Here is a 22977-nt window from a genome sequence, read left to right as displayed (position 1 = left end):
AAATTATAAACAAGCCAATTCATGTTCGGCTATCATGAAAAATGAATATCTGACACATTTTGCCAAACATCATCTAGCTCACAGTGGAGCGGTAGAAATGCAGGCCTGACGTGCCCAGCATTCACTGCTGCCAGGGATTCTGATGCTGATTCCAGTCATGCTGCTTATGTGCCTAGAATGATATCGACTGTATTCAAACAGAGGTTTCATTCTGCATGTAAATCCCAGAGACCTTGGATTTGGTTGGTTGACTTGGTTTAGAGGATTCAAAAGAAAGTGGGTCAATGCTATAGTTATTGCTAACAATGAGATGTGCATGCCATGTTACACGTGACGGTTTTAAAAAAAATAACCTCAATGAAGCTTTTGCGATTTGCAAATAAAATATTTAAGAGACTGCAGGTACACGGGGGTTAATACTCCAGCAGATGCATTGTCTTAACAAATCGCTTTAACTAGCAGCAGGAGGGACACACCATGATCTAGGACATGATGCAAGGAAAACATCTGAATCCAAGTCACAATGCGATTGGCTTACTAAACACAACAGCTTTCAACCATCAGCAGCTATTTAGAAATCTTTTTTTTTCAGATTGCTTTCCCTGAAGCACTACACATGACCTTTTATATCCTGATTGCTAACTGGCCACTAACCTTGACACATAAAACTCTCAGTGATGGATGCCTGGGTGGGTGGGTGACAGTACAGTATTTGGTATAGAGTATATTTGGTGCACGTCTTAGCTTTAAAGTGCAGAAACGTCTTTAACCTCATGCTGAATCTTTCAAAACCATATGTCCTTCTTAGCCTGGTATTGTGCAATTAGCCTACCCGACTTTGTCTGCTATATCCATTAGGCTGCTCTACTCTGCAGAGGTCCTCCACTGTAGCTCAACCAGAGAGTGCATTATTTCAGTTGTGGCATTTGGACAAAGATTCTGGCATTGGAAAGCTATCCTTTGTGCTTTGGAGAAAGCTTTGTGAAAGTGCATCCCCAGTGTTGCAGTAAAGTAAATCAATACTGAGACTTTAAAGTTCAAGTGCTGTCAAGATGTTCAGGCTGTCATGGATGTGCTTATGTTTTGGCCAAGAGCAGCACTCACAAAGCAACCCAAAGTATGGTATGTAATGGTGAATTTGCGGTGCTTGCCTTTAAGGCCCTGCCATTCGCAATTATTATAATCTTTGTGAAAGTAATCTGAATTACAAATGAATATAGCAAATTGATCCAGAGTTCATTTTTATTTCTAAACTGTTAGTTTTGAACTAGTAACACAGAAAATATGTATATATTATATATATATATATATATATATATATATATATATATATATATATATATATATATATATATATATATATAATATTTCAAAACAAGTAAAGCTCTGAGGTTTCTGACTACTCACGCTAAGTTGAATTCAAACCAATGTATGACGTGAAAGTTAGCCTCTTCAGTGTTGTGGGCTCCAAATCACAGCAGACCGAAATTAGGCCCAGGATCTTGTGTGCTTATGGCCAACTTCCAGCAGCCCTCAATTACAATGCTGCAGAGCCAGAAAAAGGGAGAGAGGTAGACTGCATGGAGCCCTTCAACTCTGCTGTACTGCTCTGTCACTCAAACACACTGTCACCGCTATGGCTGAGACAGATCGCCATGCTGCATTCATGCACACATGGGAGGCATTTAGTACACACACACACACACACACACACACACACACACACACACACACACACACACAACACACACACAGATACACACACGGATACACAGATGTTTTGTGAATGTTTCCGTGCAGGTATCAGTAAAACCACTGGGGGGAGCCTCGACGAGCTTTATCTAGACACTTACTGTAATTCCTCAAAATGTAATACAGTATAATGTGCTTCTGTATTTCTACAAAATTAAGGCTAGATTTCCTTCTTAAACAAGTCAAAGTAGTTATGAATTACAGTTTAGACAGAACCACAGACAATTGGAAGCTACTCTCTTTATTTAATGAAAAAGACACAATTATTTTCTGTGTGCCAGACCCTTGGTGGTTTTGGATTATTCTGCAGATGGTGACAGTCTTGTTGAATAATTTCCAAAGTGTCTCCATTGCAAATCCTGTGCAGTGGTGTGGGTCCATTGCCAGTGTGTGCCTATTGTTTATGCAAGGAATTCTAACACCCTTACTACTTTTAAATGTCAATATTGAAATATGTCCCCCCCCCTTAACACCTGATTATTGAATTTGATTCTCAGAAGAAATGAAAGATAGATATGTTTGCTTGAGGAGAGTTATATATTTTAAATGGTTCTTGGATCAGTGTTTCAAAGCTGCTCTCTCCATGAGAGCTAAATGTGGTAGCAGCACACATAAATATTAAATCCAGACACGAGAGGGTAGCGCTATGGTGAACACTGGGTAATGATTCCTGCATCGTTTTAATTAGAGTTGAATTAGAGTTGAATAGCCACAGTCAAAGACTCCCTGTCTGAGGTAGTATGCTGTGGCCTGTGGCTTTGATGTTTCTTTAGCAAAGGAGAGCTTTCTGGTATGTAGGAGGAACAAGGTGTTGACTTATTAGGTGAATAAAGAAGTGTAGGAAAATATTATGTGCAGGGTGTATTGTATGTGCTGTGGTTGGGAACAGAGCCAATAAAACATATGGGAAAGTGTTTAAGGCGTATACTTATTTTTCTTAAACTAACTTACTCTGTATTTCGACACAGAAATAATACACCTTTTCTTAGTTTCTGCTGTTGTCAGGTTTTGACATTGCTCAGCTTTTCCTCTTTGTGTGTCCCCAGGTTTAAAAAAAAGGAGCAAAAATGAAGACAGCTGCCAACGGTTTTGGGAAGTCTGTAATGGACCCTTCGCGCCGTGAGGGCTGGTGGAACAGAAGGCTAGTGCTAATGGTGTATGTGGCCTTGGAGCTTGTAACAGTCCATTCACCCGCGGTCCTGGGGACCCTTGAGCTACAGCTAGACGAGGAACAGCCAGCAGGCACAATTGTCGGTGACATTAGTGCGGGACTTCCTCCTGGCATCACAGCATCCCTGTACTTCATCTCTGACCATGAGGGCACAGGTGTGGGTAGTGATTTGGACATAGATGAGAGCACAGGCATTATTAAAACCGCCAAAGTTCTGGACAGGGAACTGAGGGATAGATACAACTTCATTGCGGTCACCATGACCGGTGTGACTGTGGAGGTGACCATCAAAGTGAACGACATAAATGACCACCCCCCAACGTTCTCGAGAAAATGGGCCACATTTAAAATCCCCGAGCAGACGGCCATCGGCACCAGGTTTCCTCTTGAGCCAGCTGTTGATGCTGATAAAGGTCAGCTTACAACACAGGGTTACCTTATCAAGGATGGAAATGTTGGCCAGGCATTCACCTTGGAGACCAGGAGGGGAAGCAACGAGTTTCTCTATCTGGACTTGGTAGTCAATGCCATTCTAGACAGGGAGAAAAGATCCACCTATACTTTATCTCTGGAGGCCTTTGATGGTGGCTCCCCCAAAAGGACTGATCAGATGACATTAGATATTACTGTACAAGACATTAATGACAATGCTCCCGTTTTCAACCAGAGCCGCTACCATGCCATAATATCTGAGAACCTTCAGCCGGGAAGCAACATCCTGCAGGTGTTTGCCACAGACGCCGATGAAGGAGACAATGGGATGGTGCTGTATGAAATCAACAGGAGACAGAGCGACCCCGAACGCTACTTTGTCATTGACTCTCGCACCGGCATCATCACGCTCAACAAGCCACTGGACTTTGAGATGAGGAGAGTTCACGAGCTTGTGGTCCAGGCGCAAGACAACGCAACCCAACCAGAGGTGACCAATGCCTTTGTCACCATCCACGTCAGAGACTACAATGACAACCAGCCCACCATGACCATCATCTTTCTCAGTGAGGATGGATCTCCCAGAGTCTCAGAGGGTGCACAGCCAGGCCAGTATGTAGCCAGGATCTCAGTTACTGACCCTGACTACGGCGAGTACGCCAACGTCAATGTGTCATTAGAGGGAGGAGATGGAAAGTTTGCCCTGACCACTAAGGATAGCATCATCTATCTGATCTGTGTGGACCAGATTCTGGACCGGGAGGAGAGAGACGCATACGAGCTGAGGGTGATGGCGACAGACTCAGGCACTCCTCCTCTAAGGGCCGAGTCCTCCTTCGTCATCCAGGTGATCGACATCAATGACAACCCTCCTCTGTTTGATCGGCCAGTGTACAGGCAGGTGATCCCCGAAGTGGTATTTCCAGGGAGCTTTGTGTTACAGGTCACAGCTAGAGACAAAGACCAGGGACCCAATGGGGACATTAACTACAGCATCCTGCAAGACAAAGGTGCTTACTCCGACTGGTTCAGTATAGAGTCTGTTACAGGGATTATCACCACTCTCTCCCAACTGGATTATGAAAAGAACCCCAATCCCAGTATAACTGTGGTGGCCACCGATGGAGGGAAACCACCCCTGTCCTCCACTGCTGTGGTAGACATTGTGCTTCAGGATATAAATGACAATGAGCCAGTTTTTGAGAGAAACTTCTACAATGTGTCCATCAAGGAGAACACAGATCCAGGGACCTGCATTCTTGAGGTAGGATATTTTCCTTGCAGATTTATTTCATTACAAGTTTGTGAATTGATTGATTTTGTAAACACACTCTCACACTTAACGCTGAGCTCAGTCAAGAGCCTGGACTCAAGTTGAGGGCAATTGTGAAGAGCATAACAAATGGAAATTTATTAGATAAATAGAGGAATTTGTCAGACTTTGCTGATTCTTTTCATTCCTCTGTGAAGAGTTATTTTTATTATTTTTAATGGTAAAGCTGTTTAAATTGGACTGCCTTAGTGAGGATTTACCTGCGACTTTAGGCCAAGATGATCTCCTTTTTGGCTGTCCTTCCCTTCACCTCTCAAAAGGTTTCCAGGGTAACACAGGCAGGATAAAGTCCTCTGTCAGCACAGGCACAAAGGGGGTTTTCACATATTCACAGGCAGAGACAAATTCAGGTCTTTATCCAAAGAAATAGATGTCACTTCACTCTCAAAAGGCACCTTAATTAGGCTAGTTGAGCGTGAGAAAAAATGGCTATAGACGACAAGATGAATTAAAGTTCAGACAAATTACTGCACCCCCAGTGACTGCAGTCCTGTGTCATTAAAACATATAGTTTTCTTAAGTAGTTTTTGGCAATCTTATTCAAAAGACAGCACTTACTCAAACAGCTCATCAGTTATTTAAATCATTCAAGTGATTCCTCAAGTCAGAAAGCCTTTTTCTCTTTTTTCTACAAGTATAGACTTTCATGCAAATTCTTTTTCAGTGCCTGCTGTAGTATTGCATGGATCAAGGAGTGCAGTCCAGACAGAGGGCCTAGCAGACGGGCTCTTGGCCCAGGGTTTGGCCTTGGGAGAGGGAGAAGTGAAGGGAGACGCAGGCCTTACCGCGACTCCTGGCTTGAATGCAGAAATAGAAGCTATGAGGGTTTCTTGTGGGAGGTCCCTTAATTATAAATCACAGGGACCGCAAGGATAAGGAGAAAGGGGAAAAGTACTGAAATTGATTTTGGAATTTGGAAACCGAACCAAAGAATAATTAAAAAATGTATGTTTTGGAGAACTGAAAAGCTCTACGATCACTCTTTCCAATGTGGGTTGAAGTTCATGTTCTATGAAAATATCTAAAAACCCAACATTGTTTGTTGTTTTCAAACTAGAGGTTAAAGTTTTGTCTTTCTTTGGAGGCACTGCCTCCAAAAGCATTACTACCTGCTCTCAAACAACTCTCAGAGTATGACAAGTTTGATCATTGGCCTCACATGGTTCAAGTATGAAGTATTTCTTTAAATCCACTGCTCTCAGGCCTGGATGCTGCAGCCATGTGTTTGGCGCGCCATGTGAGAACAAACTGCTCTTACTCAGGGTGCCAGCTCTACATCCAAACATCTCAGCAAGAAATCTGATGACTGCCTTTTTTCTCTGCAGATGAAATTCCCAATCTCCCCTTTTTCCACACACAATTCTATCCAAAAAGACATTACAATAAGGGTATTGTGATCATTACTTCAAACGTTTGAAGTGGCTTGGTCTTTTTCCTCCGCAGGTCCCCAGCACAGCAGTTCATGATTATTCTAATGAAGTCTGGCTCCACAGTCGTGTGCCTGTGATACTTTGTCACTTACTGCTATACATCATTTGGTTCATGGATGACTTTAAAATTAAATGTGTGTGTGGGGGGATAACTAAAAATAAGGACTTAAGCCTATTAACAGCAATCAGTCTTGTAATTCAATATGCAAGACCTACTGCAAAGAAAATAGATCCTCTTTAAGAGAGGAAACCAAATAGGACATGAAAAACACAATTTAAAAAACCATGAGCTGCAGTGTGGAATGTGTTTCATGAGTCATTACTAATTCTATTTACCATTATAAGTTTTCAAACTGTGTCCAATTTTACAAGTTTTCTGGATGATATAGAAGCCAAATATAACGGTTACACCACAGATCTGATGCCATAAAGGAACCACAATACCAAAATAGCTTGCTATGCTCTTTGCCTGCATCTATTTCATCCATTTATATGGCATTTATGTTCTCTTGCACCATTTTATATCTCCGTTTTACACTTATGTGGATTGCAAGCATGCATTCACATAAGAGGTGTACTGTAATGTTACACTGTACTCTGCCATTGTATGCTTTATTACAAATGGTTGAAATCTTCTCAGAATAATAGGAAAGGGAAAATCATTACTTCATGAATCATGGTCATTAATTAGGTCATTGAGCATAGATGCTTTTGATTTCTTACATGGAGGAAGAGGAGTAATAGAAGATGTCATTAGGCATAATGAGGCACATCAACCAGCCTTAAAATCTCCAAATTCAGTAAAGCAAAGCCTGGGTGTCTTGGCTTCGGTAGTTATTTGCTATTCACCCTCCTATGTGTTATTTTACTTATGAAGTAATGAAGTGTTCCAGTTGGTTTTGTCGGAATCTCGTATTGGAGAATAATTTACACCTCATATGATTGTGGTTTTTGGTTGGTTTGGAGTGTGTCCCTGTGAAGAATTGTCCCTCTGTCTGTTTCGGGGGGTCATTCTGGCTCCAGTAGAAAGGCGAGAGGGGGTCTCCGGGCAGCTGAGGGGGAAATGAGCCCTGACAAGCGCTGGCATGAGTGGCGGAAGGTGACATGAGCAGGGGGGCTTCCTCGTCTGTCTGTCAGTCTGTCCCTCTCCATATTCTTATCTGATCTCACTTCATTTCTCATTAGCTGGGTGTGAGGATAGGCCGGCCTCCCCCACGTTCATGACAGAATGGGCCGCTTGTCATCGCTGTAGCCCCCATAGCAACATGAGACGAACAGTGATTGCTGCGAGCGAAGGAGCAAACATTTTTTTGCCAATTTTCTTTCTCGAAGCTGTAAAAACAAACTTTTGCATCTATCGGTTCCTTTGCCGCCCAAATTGCTTCCTGTCTCAGTGATGTCTTGGCAACTTTTTGACTAAACACATCACTTCCCTTGAAAAAACATTGGCGATATTGTATAGGATTGTTATGCTTTGGCTAGGATTTCTGGTGTGCAACAATACTAAGCCTGCTAGTTTTTAATTTAGATAACTACAGATGCAGAGGCTTTTTTAAGCGGTGGAATTTACAGTGCCACTCAAACGTTCATTATTTCACTGAATTCTTTAAAGGCAGCTTAGTTGAAAACGATACCTCAGTGAAGTGGCACTCAGAATCACTTCTCTGTTTCTGCCAAGATAAAAGCAACCAGTGTGGTATTGGAAAAAAGAATACTCATAATTGCCCTGGAGAGAAAGTATGAAAGATTACAAGAATGTATTTCTTTCACGCTAGTCCCTCAGTTTCCACACTCTTTTTGTACTATAGTGACCATCTACTAGTGACCACCAGGCAGGTGCTAATAACACTGATTGCATTGCATTACAGTGTGCGGTGTAATAAATTCCCCAATCTATCATAATGCTCTCTGCAGTACAGTTTGGATAAAGAACTGGTCTTTACTGTTTAAATTCAGGAGTTGCTTTTGGTCAACCTTCAGTGGACTTTGGAAAGCTTGCCCTGCATTGCTGAAGTACATCTTGCTTTTTACAATCTGTGCCTTTTATTCTTCTGTGTGGTCAAGGACACTTTATATTCCCTGTAGAATAGACTCATGGCTTCATATCCAAAAATGAAAAATTATTTAGAAAGTTACATAGGATTTTAACCAGAAATAAGTTGGTTGTCATGTGGTTTATTAAAACAGTATGCTCCTTTTAAGAATTTTTTTTAACATTAGTATTTTGTAGTGCTCTGCTCCTTCACTATGTGTAGTGCTTTAAAATAGCTACACTTTGCTTTCACCTATACTAAAGTTCTGCAAAACCACCATGTAAAATGCAATAATTTGGTGACTGAAAGCAACATCGCCTCCTTTTCTCTGTAATGCACTTTGCTAACTCCTCGAGTAAAGCTTTTCCAGAGTACCCAAACAAGACTGACTATGGTGATGAGTGAAATTGCCAGTTTCACAGTGGTATTTTGATATACAAAGCATGTCATCAATTCTCACCAGACATTTTTCTGGGGATGGTATGTGTCAAACAAAATGTTCACTACTTGGTTTCTGGCCTGTCTCCCCGTTAGATTGGTTGAACTTGAGGTGAGCTGATTCTGCTTTTGGTCTCCTCTGTTTCTTTTTCCTCCTGCTAACTACCAAGCGTCGCTGTGGCTCTGCGGTATAACAGTATTTTGAGGGAATGGTAAAATTGCAGGAAACTGGATGTGCTACTTAATGTGTTCGCAAATGTAATACTTCCTTGAACACTTACTCCTGGGCCTAGCAGGGGCACTGAAGCGAACATAAACACTGATGTACATCTGGATGGAGTGTGGGTGTTCAGGTCAAAGTTGCTGTGCTTGAGACAGCTGAGCGCATTTTATTGTGCTCAGACGTCCATCAGCACATCTACTGTTTCTCTCTTTCCACCAGCACAGGAAGAGGAGAAGGTTGTGGTAAAACCTTAAATGCTATATGGTTGAATACAGAAGCTGGGAGGAAATACTCTTCATTAGTGAAAAACTGAAGCTGTGCGTGTTTGAACACCAAACTGTGAAACAGAATAGAAGGACCACTGTAGTGCAAATACTGTGTTCCTTTTAGAGCTTTCGTTCTTGTATGGAAAATGTTCGTAGAATTCTGTAATTTTACAAAGCCCAAGGTGGCTTCTTAAATTGCTTTGTTGGCCAACAAAAAGTCCAAAACCCAAAGATATTACATTAGAATGATACAGAATAGAGAAAAGCACATTTCAAAAGCTGGAACCAGAGAACGTTTGTCATTTTGTTTGATAAATGACTTAACGGGTGTATTATTTATCAAAATGTAGCCTATTGTAGACTGGCTAATTGAATTGTTTCAGCAGTAGTATGTCTGATAGCAGTTTGCTTTGGATAATGGGTTTTCTTGTCATTATTAACCAAATACCTTATGTTTTAGACAGATAATTCCTATTTTTGTAACTGCTCAAGCTTTTGAAATATATAAGATTGTTGCTGTGTCATACAGGTGCAAGCGCCAGCCAGTGATATCTTGAAAAGAATCAGAATTCTTCGTTGGTAGCTGTCCATTATGTGGGTGCTGACTGATAAAGCAAGCAGTGTTTAAAAGGCCTAAGGCTGACTATAAAGGGTCAGTGCAGACTGTGATGTAGCCTCACAGAGTGTGAGATAAATGTCTGCTGGCGGGGTTTCCTGCCCACATCTGGCAAGGAAGTAATATGGGTTTATATGGCTTTCTCAAGGGACAAGACATTTCATTTCTACAGTCTGTCTGCTGGACTGTCTGCTGCAGGTGAGGCAGAACTCTCAGCACTGCTGCTAAGCTTCTATGAAAGGGTGTGAGTGAAGTGAGAGAAGAGAGAGAGAGAGAGAGAGAGAGAGAGAGAGATGGGGGAGAAAGAAAACAGCCGAGAGTCTCCAGAGGGACAGTCAGCCTCTGGCAGCTGTGACAGAGCTCCGACTCAGCAGCTGGATCCAGCTGTTGAGTCCTCCTCTGCCTCTGAGGGGTGGGATCTCCTTCACTTTTGCTGTCTCTCTGTCTTTGTTTGTCTCTCTTTACTCTTTCTCCTTGTCCGTCCAGACTTCTTATCACTTTCCACTTCCCTTTCCCACACTGCTGTGTCCCATCTGTGATCCAATTACACATCTTCACTTCCCCCGGTTTCCCTCCGGAGTGGTGACATGTGGATCGGAGCAGGTGAGAGCAGCACATCTGCCTGTCTGGAGACACTCAGGCCTCCCTGGAGTGACGCAAACACACTGCCTTGTGGGTCCCTTTCAGACCAGGCCCAGGCTTATCCAATTTGATGATGCAACAAAAATAAAATGACTGTAAATGACCAACAGACTGAAGTCAAGGCTGCAGGTGTGTGTGCTTTCACAGTCATGTTGTCACAGTGTTGCGTTCAGGCAATTTTGCTTGACCTTTGCAAATAGAGACAATTATACACTTTGCCTCCCTCCTCCTTTGAGACGACTGAATGGTAAAGGGGGAGTAGAGCGAGAGGCTCGCTGTGATGAGGGCTGCCAGGCCTTCTGTTCTCACTGCCCGTGGTCTCCCCCTGTCCCATGTGCAAGGCAGTTGGCACCGCTAACCAAGCTGGGCATCAGAAAGCATCATCTGCTCGTGATATTCATTCCGTTCCAAAGCAAATCTGTGCTAAATCATCCATCCAGTCCCCTGCTGTCCATCAGAAGCCACCAGACTGGAAACCAGATGCTGAGTGACAGCTTGCCAGGTAACAAAAATCAGTAACCAGGAAACTAGGTCGCAAACTCATTGTGATGATGAAGTGCAGGTATTGTAATGGCGGAGAGTCGCCAGCATGTTGTATTTTACATTCATGACAAAACTGCCTCTTCCTATAAAAGTATCCACTATATATACACACAGGCCTAAAATATCTTAACCACTGAGCAAATTGTCTCTATATCCAGAACTTGACTGTTACAAAGAATGCATCGCTTAAGTGTGCCAGAAACCTCACCTCCCCCCCTTTGCTCTAGCCATGCTGCTGCACTGGCTGCCAGTTGAAATAATGATTGAGAAGAATGTTACTGAGCCCAACAAGCTCATGGAAAGATTGGAGCTTTCAGTTACAGGGCGTGTGGTCAGATCCTTCTATTTCTGCTCTCAATTAGATCAATTTTGGTTTACGACCAGGTCTTATTAGGCCTGTGAAGGTGGCTGAGTGTAGGGATCAGTCAATACCTCAGCTCCCCGTGTGAGAAATAGTTGATGGGGGGGGGGTAGTGTTTCAGGAAAGAGGTGGTAAAACAGGGGGAAACATGCAAAATACAAACAAGGCCAGATGTAAAGAAGTGTATCTCTCTGTGTGGTCAGGAATATGTGGGACCTACACTGACACTGCTGGAGCAGGATGTTTTGCTTGTTAACTGTAATGATGCTATGAAAGCTCTCAGCTCCTGTGTGGACCAAATTAGTGCTTGGGGCTGGGTATTGAACAAGAACCTCCCCTACTTTTAACCTCTCTCTCCCCTACTTATTTACTCATCAGTTTTATAGTAAAGTAAAAAAAAGTGTTTTCCTTTATAAACGTAGTTATAGTCCTTAAAAAAAGGTATTATCGGTATTGATATTTAGATATTGTATTTTCGAACAATGCATTAAAACCACACCCTGTGGCAAAACGATCTCCTCGGGCGCTTTCGTCCTTACTGCTTTCAACCCTTCCAGTTTCAAGTAAACTGATAGACAAATGTTGTCCACACAGCAGTTTAAAAGGAGACTGAATGTGATTTAGAGCCTAATGTTCAATCAGAATTACAACGCAGCTATCAATGTGCGAAATATTGAAGTTTAACAACAAAGGTGCTGTAGGTAGGATTGTGAAGATCCAGGACTTAGCCAAAGAATTTGAACATCAACAACTTCTCAGTCCCTCCCCCCTTTCGGCTGAAGCCCAAACGGTCTCCTAAGCCCCTCCCCCCTAGCCTGACAAGCCAGACCCACATCCAGATGTTGGGTCTGGGAACTCACCATTGACGGAGCTCGATCCGAGGGGCGGGATAAACGGTTGTCTTTCAAATTCCCTCTGCACGTAATAGGACAGCGCTACAACCAGGCAGAGCAACGAAGAAGGTAGCGGAGCCAGTTGATAGATTAAACTTTTGCCGTATCCGGTCGGCAAAACTCCAAACACAGCTTCCTTTTTTAAGAATGATTTCTGTGCCGTTCTTTGTTCTTTTATCAAAGAAAAGCTTAACTCCAAGTCTTCCAGAAGTCCGCCGTTGCCAGCAGCAGCAGCCATAAGCCCCGCCCACCGACTCTATACACAATGTGATTGGCCTGACCAAAATTTGGTTTTTGCAGCTTGAAAGTCAACGGAGAGTGCCTAGACCCCCCCTGGCTGCCAAATAAATTTGCTGCCACTAGGGGGAGTCTAGATTTCTAGGCTACCTCCCCCCACAAGGGAGAATGAATGCATGTGCATGAGCAGTGATTGACACGCAGTTAGACACACCCCCTGGCCCTGATTGGTGCATCTGAACAGGGAGCAGTGGATTTTTGCAAATCGCACTACAGGCTGTAGGTGGTACAGAGGAACCAGATTTCTTTTTTAATTACCTGCTTCATGTAGTTCTACTCGAACTTAGGGTCAGTTTCAGCAAATATGACAGAAAGTTAGTTTTATAAGTCTTACCTACTGCACCTTTAATGCATTAGCTGATAAACAGAACGTGTATCAATAGCAATTCATTATTTATAGTAGTAATTTTTCAAGCAAAAATGCATTTTCTGGCTCTATTTTAGAACTGAGTGAGTCCTTTTTACAATCTTTGTAAACAGAGAAAAAGATAGCAAGAGCGAGCGAGTGACAAGCCACACGGAGGAGGAGATTTGTGGGAAGAGATGCTCCACTTTTACACTGCGGTTACCCAACGTTGTCTGTCTTGGCTTCAGACAGAGAGGCACCCTGGCCTGCTCCAACCAGACTCCCAGTCTGTGTGTACTGATGCTCCATGGTGGTCCACCCTCAAACTGCTGGTTGCATATCTTGAAGCCTTCGCCACATCTACCAGAAATGCTCCTCTTGTTATAAGGGAGGACATTTATTATGCCTTATCTATTCTAAGGTAAAGCATTCACCCTGTAGATTAGTTGTAATAAGGAGACAACTGCTTGGCTTACCGCTGCCTGTCTCGGAGTGCTAAGAGGTGATTTACAGATTGACCGGGTGAACTAATTACTACAGGGTTGCGTACCTCATCAATAAGGCTAATTTGGTCGGGTGCTGCAGAGTTTATGTTGAGAGTGATGTGCTGCTTCTTTTAACCAGCGTGTTGAAAGGCCAAATCTTTGTTTAGGTTGTTGTGTATAGCCTGGTGCTCTGAGGAGCCCAGAGGAAGCATGGGGAGCAGTGGGACTCTCTGCTGTAATTAGGCAGAGCTGGTATGCAGGAGTGCAGGACTCAAGATGTGTCATGTGGTATCAGAAAAGGCGAACACAAAGCCAGGGACTGGGGTGTGTGTATATGCGTGTCTTGGTGTAGACGGGGTTTTAGGGTGGAAGAAATTATCTAATCAGTGCCCTGGGTTCCTCCCAGATTGCTTCACAAATGCGTCTCGTGAGATCCAAAGCAGCAAAACAGGAGACTTAAGAGCAGGGGAATTTATGAAACCTATATGGTTTTGGATGCCCATGGCCAAACTAAAATGATGCACATCAGTGCTCTGCACCCCCTTTCCATTCCAGCAAATGTTGAAGGCTGGATATGCAGCCAATCTGATCCAGTCGGGGAAGAACCATATTGAGTTGCAGCACTTTGGAATGTGAAGTGAAAAGTACTGACCTTACATTTTTGTGTTTTTTACTGTGAGTGGCTTACTGTGCACACCATACAGAGGCTCTCTCTCAGGCAAGGCTGATCACCCTCATAGGATGTATGAAAAAATACTTCATGGTTAAGTGCCCAGAAAAAGTACGTATTGTCTGCAGCAGCCTCGGCAAAGTCAACTCACCACTCAAATCGATGCAGACAAGGAGCCGGTCAGTGCAGTAGCTGGGATAATGGAGAAACAAGTTGTTGATGCTTTCAACAAGCCAATTCGTCATTGCCAGGCCTAAGACATCCAAACATCTGGTTCCAGAAGCTGTCTCCACTCAAACCTGGCTGTGTCTTTGTAGAGCATCCCTGGAAATCATGCATCATATTATATCAGAACCCTGATGCAACTACAAAAGCATCAAATCCCAGTTGCATTTCTGTGATGTGCTACAGAATTCTGTATCATCTCCTCTGGATCCATCTGTTAACTTTGTTAATCACCTGTTCTCTCAGTGCTGCTCCAGTAACGGAACACTCTACGGGCTCGTGGTTTGCGTGGGGCTTGAGTACGACCTTACTTTTATGTGGTGGGTGGCGACACTCGCATGTAATCTCACTGCAGAGGGCTGTGGGGGTGTGCAGATGTAAATAATCTGGGTTTGCAGATCTGTGCAGATCTTTGGTTTGATGCCTGCAGAGAACTAAAGAGTCACCTGCTGCCAATTTTTACTATCAACAATTTATTACTTACAGGACCAGATTAGCCCAGACAGCGGATATGGTGATTAATGTAGCAATTTGCGTTTTCTATGTGAAGTCACGGCATGCTGGAATAACACTAGCTCATTCAAAGATCTGCCTCGGATTTAGTTAGTCTTTTTCAACTCTTTAGTAATTCGGGAAAAGTCAACAAATAGCTGCTCGATTGTTTTGTTTCCTTCCTGCGTCCCATTCACAGCTTTCGAATACTCCCACAGTCTTCTACTACTGGTCACTGTAATAGCAGTCCAAGACACGCTGATGTATTGACCGTTTCTTATTATTCATGTAACCCCTGGACTCATGTATACCGCTGAATATGTCAGCGTAACGTACAAAGCATCTCTGTACTATTCAGACTTCAGGGACATGTCTCTGTGATATGATAATGCCTGACCCTGAGGCTGGATAAATAAATAAAACAGGCTCTCACAGCTATCTTTCTCTCAAGCATACATACACTTGTATGTTACAGAGGATTCAATAAACCTACAGAAAGGCTACAGAAAGTGTTGCCTTGAAGTCTTTTATTTAAACAAGTATTGCCATCATATCATTAAATAGGTTTTGCTTAAAAGTGCTCATATTATGCTCATTTTCAGGTTCATAGTTGTATTTAGAGATTATATCAGAATAGGTTTATATGGTTTAATTTTCAAAAAACTACACATTCTCTTTTCACCCTGTGTGTTGAGCTCTCTGTTTTAGCTACAGAGTGAGACATCTCAACTTCTGGGGGAGTCGCACATGCGCAGTACCTAGGTAAGGACTACTAGCCAGTCAGAAGCAGAGTATGAGGGCGAGCCCTGACAGTACCTAGGTAAGGACTACTAGCCAGTCAGAAGCAGAGTATGAGAGCGTGCCCTGACAGTACCTAGGTAAGGACTACTAGCCAGTCAGAAGCAGATTATGAGGGCGAGCCCTGACAGTACCTAGGTAAGGACTACTAGCCAGTCAGAAGCAGAGTATAAGAGCATACCATGCTAGCAGCTAGGCGAGCATTATAACGTGTGTTCCAAAGTGACCACGTCTGTCTCTGAAGTAAAGGCTGGACTACAATAGAGCTGTTTGGAGCAGTTTGTGAACAGTGTTTTCTGTGGGAGATGGTAAGTCCCTTTGGGGTGGACTTTGGGCTTTTTTACTTTGTAAACCTATAACATGCACAAAAAAGATATATAACACAATAAAAGAAAGGGAAAAAGCCCAAAAGCATAATATGAACACTTTAAGGGTACTTACGTTTTGAGGGAGGGGAGAGAATTACTCAAGTCATATTTTCAATGACATTTTCCCAGTCCCAGTTGGTAATGAGACCTGTCACACTTTCAATCACAGGCCTGTTGGTATAATGTCTTGACGATCATACGTAGTCTCTTGACAGATTGGCCAACACTGTGAATGCAGGACGCAGGCAGTTTCATCATCACGTATATATATATATGAAAAGCTTTCATTAAAAATAAATACTGTTTTCGACCCAGGGGAAGCCATTGAGTGAGGTCTGAAGTTGATTTTGACAACTGAAAACTCTCCTGGGCTAAATCCAATGAACGTGTGGCCTCCAGAGCAAACAGAATGTTTGATAAGACAGTTGGGATGTAGAGTCTCTTACTTACTGTGCTGCAGGGTAGATCATGCTCATTTCACGGACATGATTTAAGGTAAAAACTCTTACAGTACGTGTAGGATTTTTTAAATTGTGCATTATGATTCCCAGTGCATATCCTAAAATGTAACCCTCAGCGCTGTGAGTATCCTGTAATGTTTATGGCAGTTCTCTCTGCTGCATTAGAAATGTCGCTCATCAGTGTGCCTGAGAGAAATTAAAATATCTGATGGGAAATCTAACTTTAAATATCCTAACTCTACCCATATGCAAGCACAAAGCATTTCCTTTATGCCACTTTGTGTAACTTTTAGTGAACAGTAATATTCTGAGTATATTATGACAGATAATATACTGAAAGATGAGAAAATAATAAGGCTCCTTTTCAGGCTTTAAATCTCAGCCAGTTACAGTCAGCGCTCTTCCCCTGTCACCATACCTGTCATCGCTGCTACTGCACAATTTTTTATTCATGGGCATTACTTTCCGTGTTTTTGTACCTCAAGCATACCAATTCTACTCTGTAATAGGCTTAGCGGTATCTATGCCATTTTTATTTTCTAATGACCATCTTTTTTTCTTTAAGATTATTTTTTTAGGGCATTTTAGGCCTTTATTTCCACAGGAGAGATGGAGACACGAAAGAGAGAGGGAGATTGACATGTAGCAAAGGGCCGCAGATCGAAGTCAAACCCGCGGCTGCTGCGTTGAGGGGTAAACCTCTATATATATGTGCGCCTGCTCTACCAACTGAGCTAACCCGGCCACCTTGGCGTCATCTTTTTTTTCAACTATCTTCCCCAACAATATGAAATCTTCTGAAGTCTTCCTCGCAACCTTTCTACCTTAATAAGAATAAATGTGGTTTATGAAACCACATTTCAGTAAGTAGTGTCGGTAGAGGTTTTCCTCAGCCTCGCTTTACTCTGCTTGTGTATTTCTGAAAGGAGGGCTTTCTTTGGGAGACTCTTCTGAGCCTCTCTCCCTCCTGCAGTTCTGTAAATGACTTGTAAACAGGCTGTTTAAGTGTGAAGTCACCCTGCGCCCTGTTGCTTCCGCTCTTCATTCATCACACTAACATGCATACACATAGAAGTATGGTGAATGTTTTTGCTTAGCTTAGCTGGGGGAAGGGCACCACTGCTGTTACGGGACTGGGCCAAGCCTTGACACGCTCTGCAGATTTGTGCAGAAGAGATACAAGAGAGAAATTATTGAAAAAATTAAACACTTTTTAGTCAGAGCAGTTTAAAAGTTTGTGATTGATTGTCCATGATTTAAAATGGCACAATAATTTGATAGTTTCATCTATCTCTACATCAGAATCTGAATCAGGTTGTGTTTAGTAGCCTGAAAGATGAAGGAATAAAATTATTTGTTTTCTGTGCAGGCTCATAATAGTGCCGGCCTGACGGTATAACTAACCATTTACTAGAAAGTGCATGGTCAGGTTGAGTTATAATTTCTTCAGCTTTCTGAATCATTTGTTTCTTCCACAGAGAACGGAGGTCTTTCTGCTGGAGTCCAGTGGAGCAGACCTTAACAATGTTATTCAGACAGTTTTTGTCCTTCAAAGACAACCCTTTAAACCAGCACGCAAATGAAAAAGTTAAAGAAAGTTGCATAGCTGACCTGTAGCTATTCATTATGCATGTTTTTTTTTTTTATTAAATTTTTCTTTTATATTATCTTTTGGGCATTTTAGGCCTTTATTATATAGGACAGCTGAAGATGCGAAAGGGGAGAGAGAGGGGGAATGACATGCAGCAAAGAGCCACAGGTCAGAGTTGAACCAGCGGCTGCTGCGGGAAGGACTGAGCCTTTGTACATGGGACGCATGCTCTACCAGGCGCCCCATTGTGCATAGAGTTTGAGTTAAGTAAAAAATAAGCCATGAAGCTACTGAATGGAAAACTGAGCAGAAAAGAAGACAGTACTCTGACCTGCCCTTTTTGAAAAGAGTAAAGAAGAAAATGGAAAATATTTGAAAGAAATGGAGAATGCGGAAGGAGGAAGATTGAGAAAGAAAGCAGATGCTGAGGGGGAAAAGGAGGCGATTTACCTCATGCGGTGTGTGTGCGAAAGTGGCGTGCACACGAAGCTCAAGTAGTGGTTTGTTACCATGGCGATATTGGAAAAACGAGGGAGGCGTAAACAAGAAACCCCATCGTTTTCACGGGCAAATCATCATCCCAAGTGCCTGTTTTTCCGTTGTAATTGTGGTGTAGGACAGTCCCTAAATGAATCGTGAAGAGGTGAACTCATGAAACCTTAAAAACCCAGCTACCCTGCAGCTGGTACAAACACAGTTGCAGAAACTGGACTGTTAAGAGTTAAAAGCTGTCCTTTTTCCCAGAGTTCATCAATGTTTCTTTTTGGACTGTCCCGCTGTCTCGGCTATCGCACAACATTATCAACACATTCTAGAGGTCTGGGGAACATGTAGCAGGGTCTTAGGATGTTTGTTTGGAGATAGAAACATCATGATCTCTTGGCTAGAGAAGGTACATTTATCCTGGTCTCTAAACACACAGTATACACTGAGCTATCAGATGAATCTATATTGTATATCAACTGAGGTTTTCATTCGGAGGGGGAATCGGGGGGGTTTCAGAGGACTGAATATGTTTATTCAACATGTTCGCCCCGCACAATCCCCCCACCCACCCTGGCGTGTTGACAGTGGCTGGGCCTCTGCGTCTGTCATGAAGAACTGACGTGGGGGAGAGTTCACAAGGCCTTCTCCCAAACTCCAGCTCTGCTCAGACGTCTTTGTCCGTGCTTTTTGTCTCGCTGCAAGGAGTTCCCTTCACCCTGTCCCTCTCAGCTCTCCTGGGTTCTGGCAACAGATCGGGGGCATCCTAATGAAGTGCCAGCATGATTAGATATAATTTGCTCTTCTATTTCCACTTGGGAGGTAAAAGCTATCAGTCTCAAAAACACTTCCCTTCAGAAACAGACTTACATCCCCCTGTTGGCTGGAGCTGCCAGACTGTTGCTAGCATTAAGCTTTTATCTCTTACAGTTTAGCCATGTTATCTCAGACTGGACAAAGCCTTTGTGGCCACTGTGGACAACAATGTAAACACTTAAGGAGAGCTTTCATTGGACTGATGGGAGTCTGTCTAGCCTAAGGCTACATCTACTCTACTACTTTTTCATTTTTTAAAGGGGCGTTTTGAGACAAAAACGATCTCCATCCACACAAGAGTTTTTGCTCCAGTAGCAGAACTAATCTTAGTCTGACAACGCATATTACATGACCATTCACATACATTAGGCATGTGCATGCCGGTGTAAACAGAAAGTAGATTGACTGTCTGATGTAACTCTGCGGTTAAAATCGACCAGGGATTTATTTGCTTGGACCAACGTTGAGGGGGAACTGTTAATGAAAGATGTGAAATGCCTACCAAACCGTCGTCGTTTCCAAAGGTCTCCGTTTGTGCCCGTCCAGACTACAAAGCAACCCCGTAGTTTTCAAACCCAAACGGCGGCAGCAGTGTTTCCAAATGTCTCTGTTTTAGGGGCTCGGAAACGCCAGAGTGGTGTGGACGTAAATGTAGAAGTAATGATTTGTATTGTCAGGTTATTTGGATAAAGCAACGAGCAAAGTTTCCCAGCATCTTTAAGATTTCCCCCTCTTGAAGCACCTACATAAATAAATAAATCTTAACTGTCTTATGCATTTAAAAATGACTATAAAATATAAAGAATCATTGTGTTTTGTAAGGGGATAAGAGAGATGAATTGTGCAGCAGTTTGCGTGCCAGTGTGTTCTTTTCCCAGTCTGGGAAGGTGGAACAAAGCTGCAGGATTTGGCCAGTGTTTGTGCAGTAGGAGAAGGAGCGCATCAAGATGAGGCCAAAGCACACAAGCTGAAAAGATCTTTGGCCTGGACATACAAGAGACAATGTTTCAATCACAGCAGATCATACCTAGAGACCGGTGGAATCTGAAAGCAATCCATGACTTAATTGACCTAAATCTTCAGTGTGTGTGTGTGTGTGTGTGTGCCTATGATTTGAGATGAAATCATAAAATTGGACTGCTACTGATAGTAAATGACAGGACAAGTACTTGAAGATGGAAGCTTACTGAAGGAAAGTACATTATGTTGATGCGAGACACCCTACACACTTCAACAGAGAGGGGACAACTAAAGTCCAAATTTAGGGTGCTGTGTGTAGATGTTGCCATGTCTTCTAGTGGCCAGTAGGGGCAGATGGGCTAACTAAGTGTGAACGAGTGCCCACAATCTTCATTCACCCAGTGCAACAACTCACTCAGCAGTGGCTGTTTTTGAACTTAAGGAGACTTGATCCGTTGTGGGGACTCCTGCAGGATTTTGCATTGTTGCATCCTGCTTTGGCTTTGGCTCTGCCTGAGGAATGAGCTCCTTTAGGTCACAGGCCATCATTATGGGAAAAGGTTATATGAAGAAAGAAGTACTTACAAAAAGTAACCTTTAAAGCTTTAGTGCGTAACTTTTTGATATTAATAAACGTCCGTTACATTCAAGCCATTGCCAAATGAGTTGCTTTATCAGCTCCACACAACTCTCTCTGTATTTCTCAGTATGGCTATGTTCAGAAGATTGTGGCGTCCGGTGAAGATACTTAACTCTTCTGAAGAGTCCTTCAGGTTTTTTTAATCCTCCGTGTCCTCCTTGGCTACTAGCAACTGTGTGGAGGAGGGATGGGGGGTGAGGGGGGTGCGATCACGTAAGGCTTGCATCATGTGGACACGACAGTTTTGTTGTTATTACTTAGAATTCCTCATGGGGGCGACAGAAACTACACACTATAGCTTTAATATCCCAGGGATATTTTGTGTAGCTGTGGTAAGTGCTACCATTTTAACCACTTAGGTTATTTGGTAGTTTCTAGAGAGCCTCCTGTCATGTGTAAGAGCAGCACTACCATTTGGAGCACTAGTGCTTTGTTGAAATCATCACTTTTTGAATACTCAGCACATTTATTATAAACCATATTGAAGTAGGTCAGTCTTTTCCTTAAAGTGAGTGAGTAAATGTCTCACAAACTCTTCTGTGTGTTTGCTGAATGGAGCGGACCTTACTAATATATGTTTCAAGTTTTAGCTTCTAAACTACGGATCTTGCACACTTTAAAATGTTGGTGACCATTTTCTAATGTATGCTATACTGTTTTAGATGTGTGGATGTGTTTTTTCCCATCATTCCAGGCAGCCAATGGTTTCCATTGTAGAGATGTTGTGATACTATTTTTTTCTTTCCAGATACCGATTCCGATACCTGAATCGGCCGATATGGAGTACCGATCAGATACCAGTTAGAAAAACCAGCACTTTAGGCAGTTTGGAGGCTTTTTTGATACTGGTTTCGGAATCAGAATAACTCTATTTCATTGAAACAAGTTTCAAGAGTTTGCCAATTTTCATATGACATGAATGGAAACCAATGGAGGCCTGGATTATGAAAAAAAAAAAACACATTCAAACTATTTTTTTTTTACAGAAGCATGTGTGCTCTGTCAAGTGCATGCGACCTTGTAGAACACGGACTGAATCCGACAAAACCTTTTAGATTTTCAAAGGGTCCACTGAATCATGGCTTCATTTTTTGTTAAGAAGTCCACCTGTCTTTGGGAACATTGCTTCCCTCCTCTCCTGGAGATTTGGTGCATATGAGTCATAACTTTTTGTGATTTTTTTTTAGGGGGAGAGTTTTGCTTTCATAAGCTCTCCTAACTGGCAAACAACTGCGGTAGTTTTGATATGACCTGTCCTTTGCCGGTGCAGCTCTTAGCGCTTTGCCTTCTGTGAAGTTCATTACTGGTTTACAGTATTTAATAAGGCTCATTAATTCGATCCCAGTGGTACTCACTCCTCTGCTCAAAGGGGTGCAGGATTTGGTGTGGTCTCCCCGAGGCTTGGGTGGCATGGTGAAAGAGATTAACGATGTGACGTCACAAGTGCTCTGACTGGAAAGAGTGGCATGATATGCTCACATAGCTGTGTTCATACTGGATAGCCGGCTAGTTTCCAATCCCTGCTTAAGCCTAGGAATCTTCAGATGTGGGCACTGAAGGAAGCTAGTGGAAATGAACACCGTGGCAGTGGTGTGCTCTGTGGATGAGAGAGAGGAAATTGCTTGCTCATACGGCACCAAACTAATTCCGTTTTTTTTTTTTAAATCCTTTCCAGGCTCACCAAAAAAGACTTTATTATATAACTCACTACTTTTGTTTTCTTTTTCTTAGCTCATTAGATATAGAAAAACAAAGAACAGAAGGGAAACAGTGTTGTTTTCTAAAGCTCTGAATGTCAGACTAGATTGATGGATCAACCATTTCCCCATATTCATGCTATTCTGCAAAGTAAATTATTCAAATGAATTCAACTCAGCCAGGACAGCTCATAGAATACTTTGTGTGAAACTCCTTTTTTGAGATACAGAGCTCATTTAGCTACGGTTGTTAGCAGAGTGATGGGTGATGCTGAGAGGAAAGCAGATTGGTTCTAAATAAATCAAATAATTCCTTTATCTCTTGCCAAGGACCTTCCGAATCTGCCTTCGCCTTTATATAAGAAACTTTGCCTCCAGGGCTGAATAAAATATAAATAGTTGCAGACCTTTAGTGTTTGAGACCTTGATAAGTATGGTCATGCCCCCATTTCTCCTCCTCCTACTACTTACAAAACATACTGTAGTTACCTTTTTGTTCCAATTTAGAGTTCTGG

At 42.6% G+C, this 22977-nt stretch overlaps 1 protein-coding gene across 1 annotated transcript in view; it reads left to right on the top strand.

Annotated features, from left to right (window-relative positions):
• Window positions 1-22977, top strand: part of LOC114551763 (protocadherin-16) — a 114392-nt gene that overhangs the window by 3824 nt on the left and 87591 nt on the right. Inside the window, exon 2 of the mRNA XM_028572723.1 lies at window positions 2799-4619. Coding sequence (XP_028428524.1) covers window positions 2820-4619 — 1800 coding nt within the window. The 5' untranslated portion in view covers window positions 2799-2819. The remainder of the gene's footprint in view (window positions 1-2798; window positions 4620-22977) is intronic.

The sequence above is a fragment of the Perca flavescens genome, chromosome 3 (genome assembly GCF_004354835.1).
Source record: "Perca flavescens isolate YP-PL-M2 chromosome 3, PFLA_1.0, whole genome shotgun sequence".
NCBI lineage: Eukaryota > Metazoa > Chordata > Actinopteri > Perciformes > Percidae > Perca > Perca flavescens.
The sequence above is the reverse complement of the archived record's forward strand: the minus strand, read 5'-3'. Positions and strand labels throughout refer to the sequence as shown.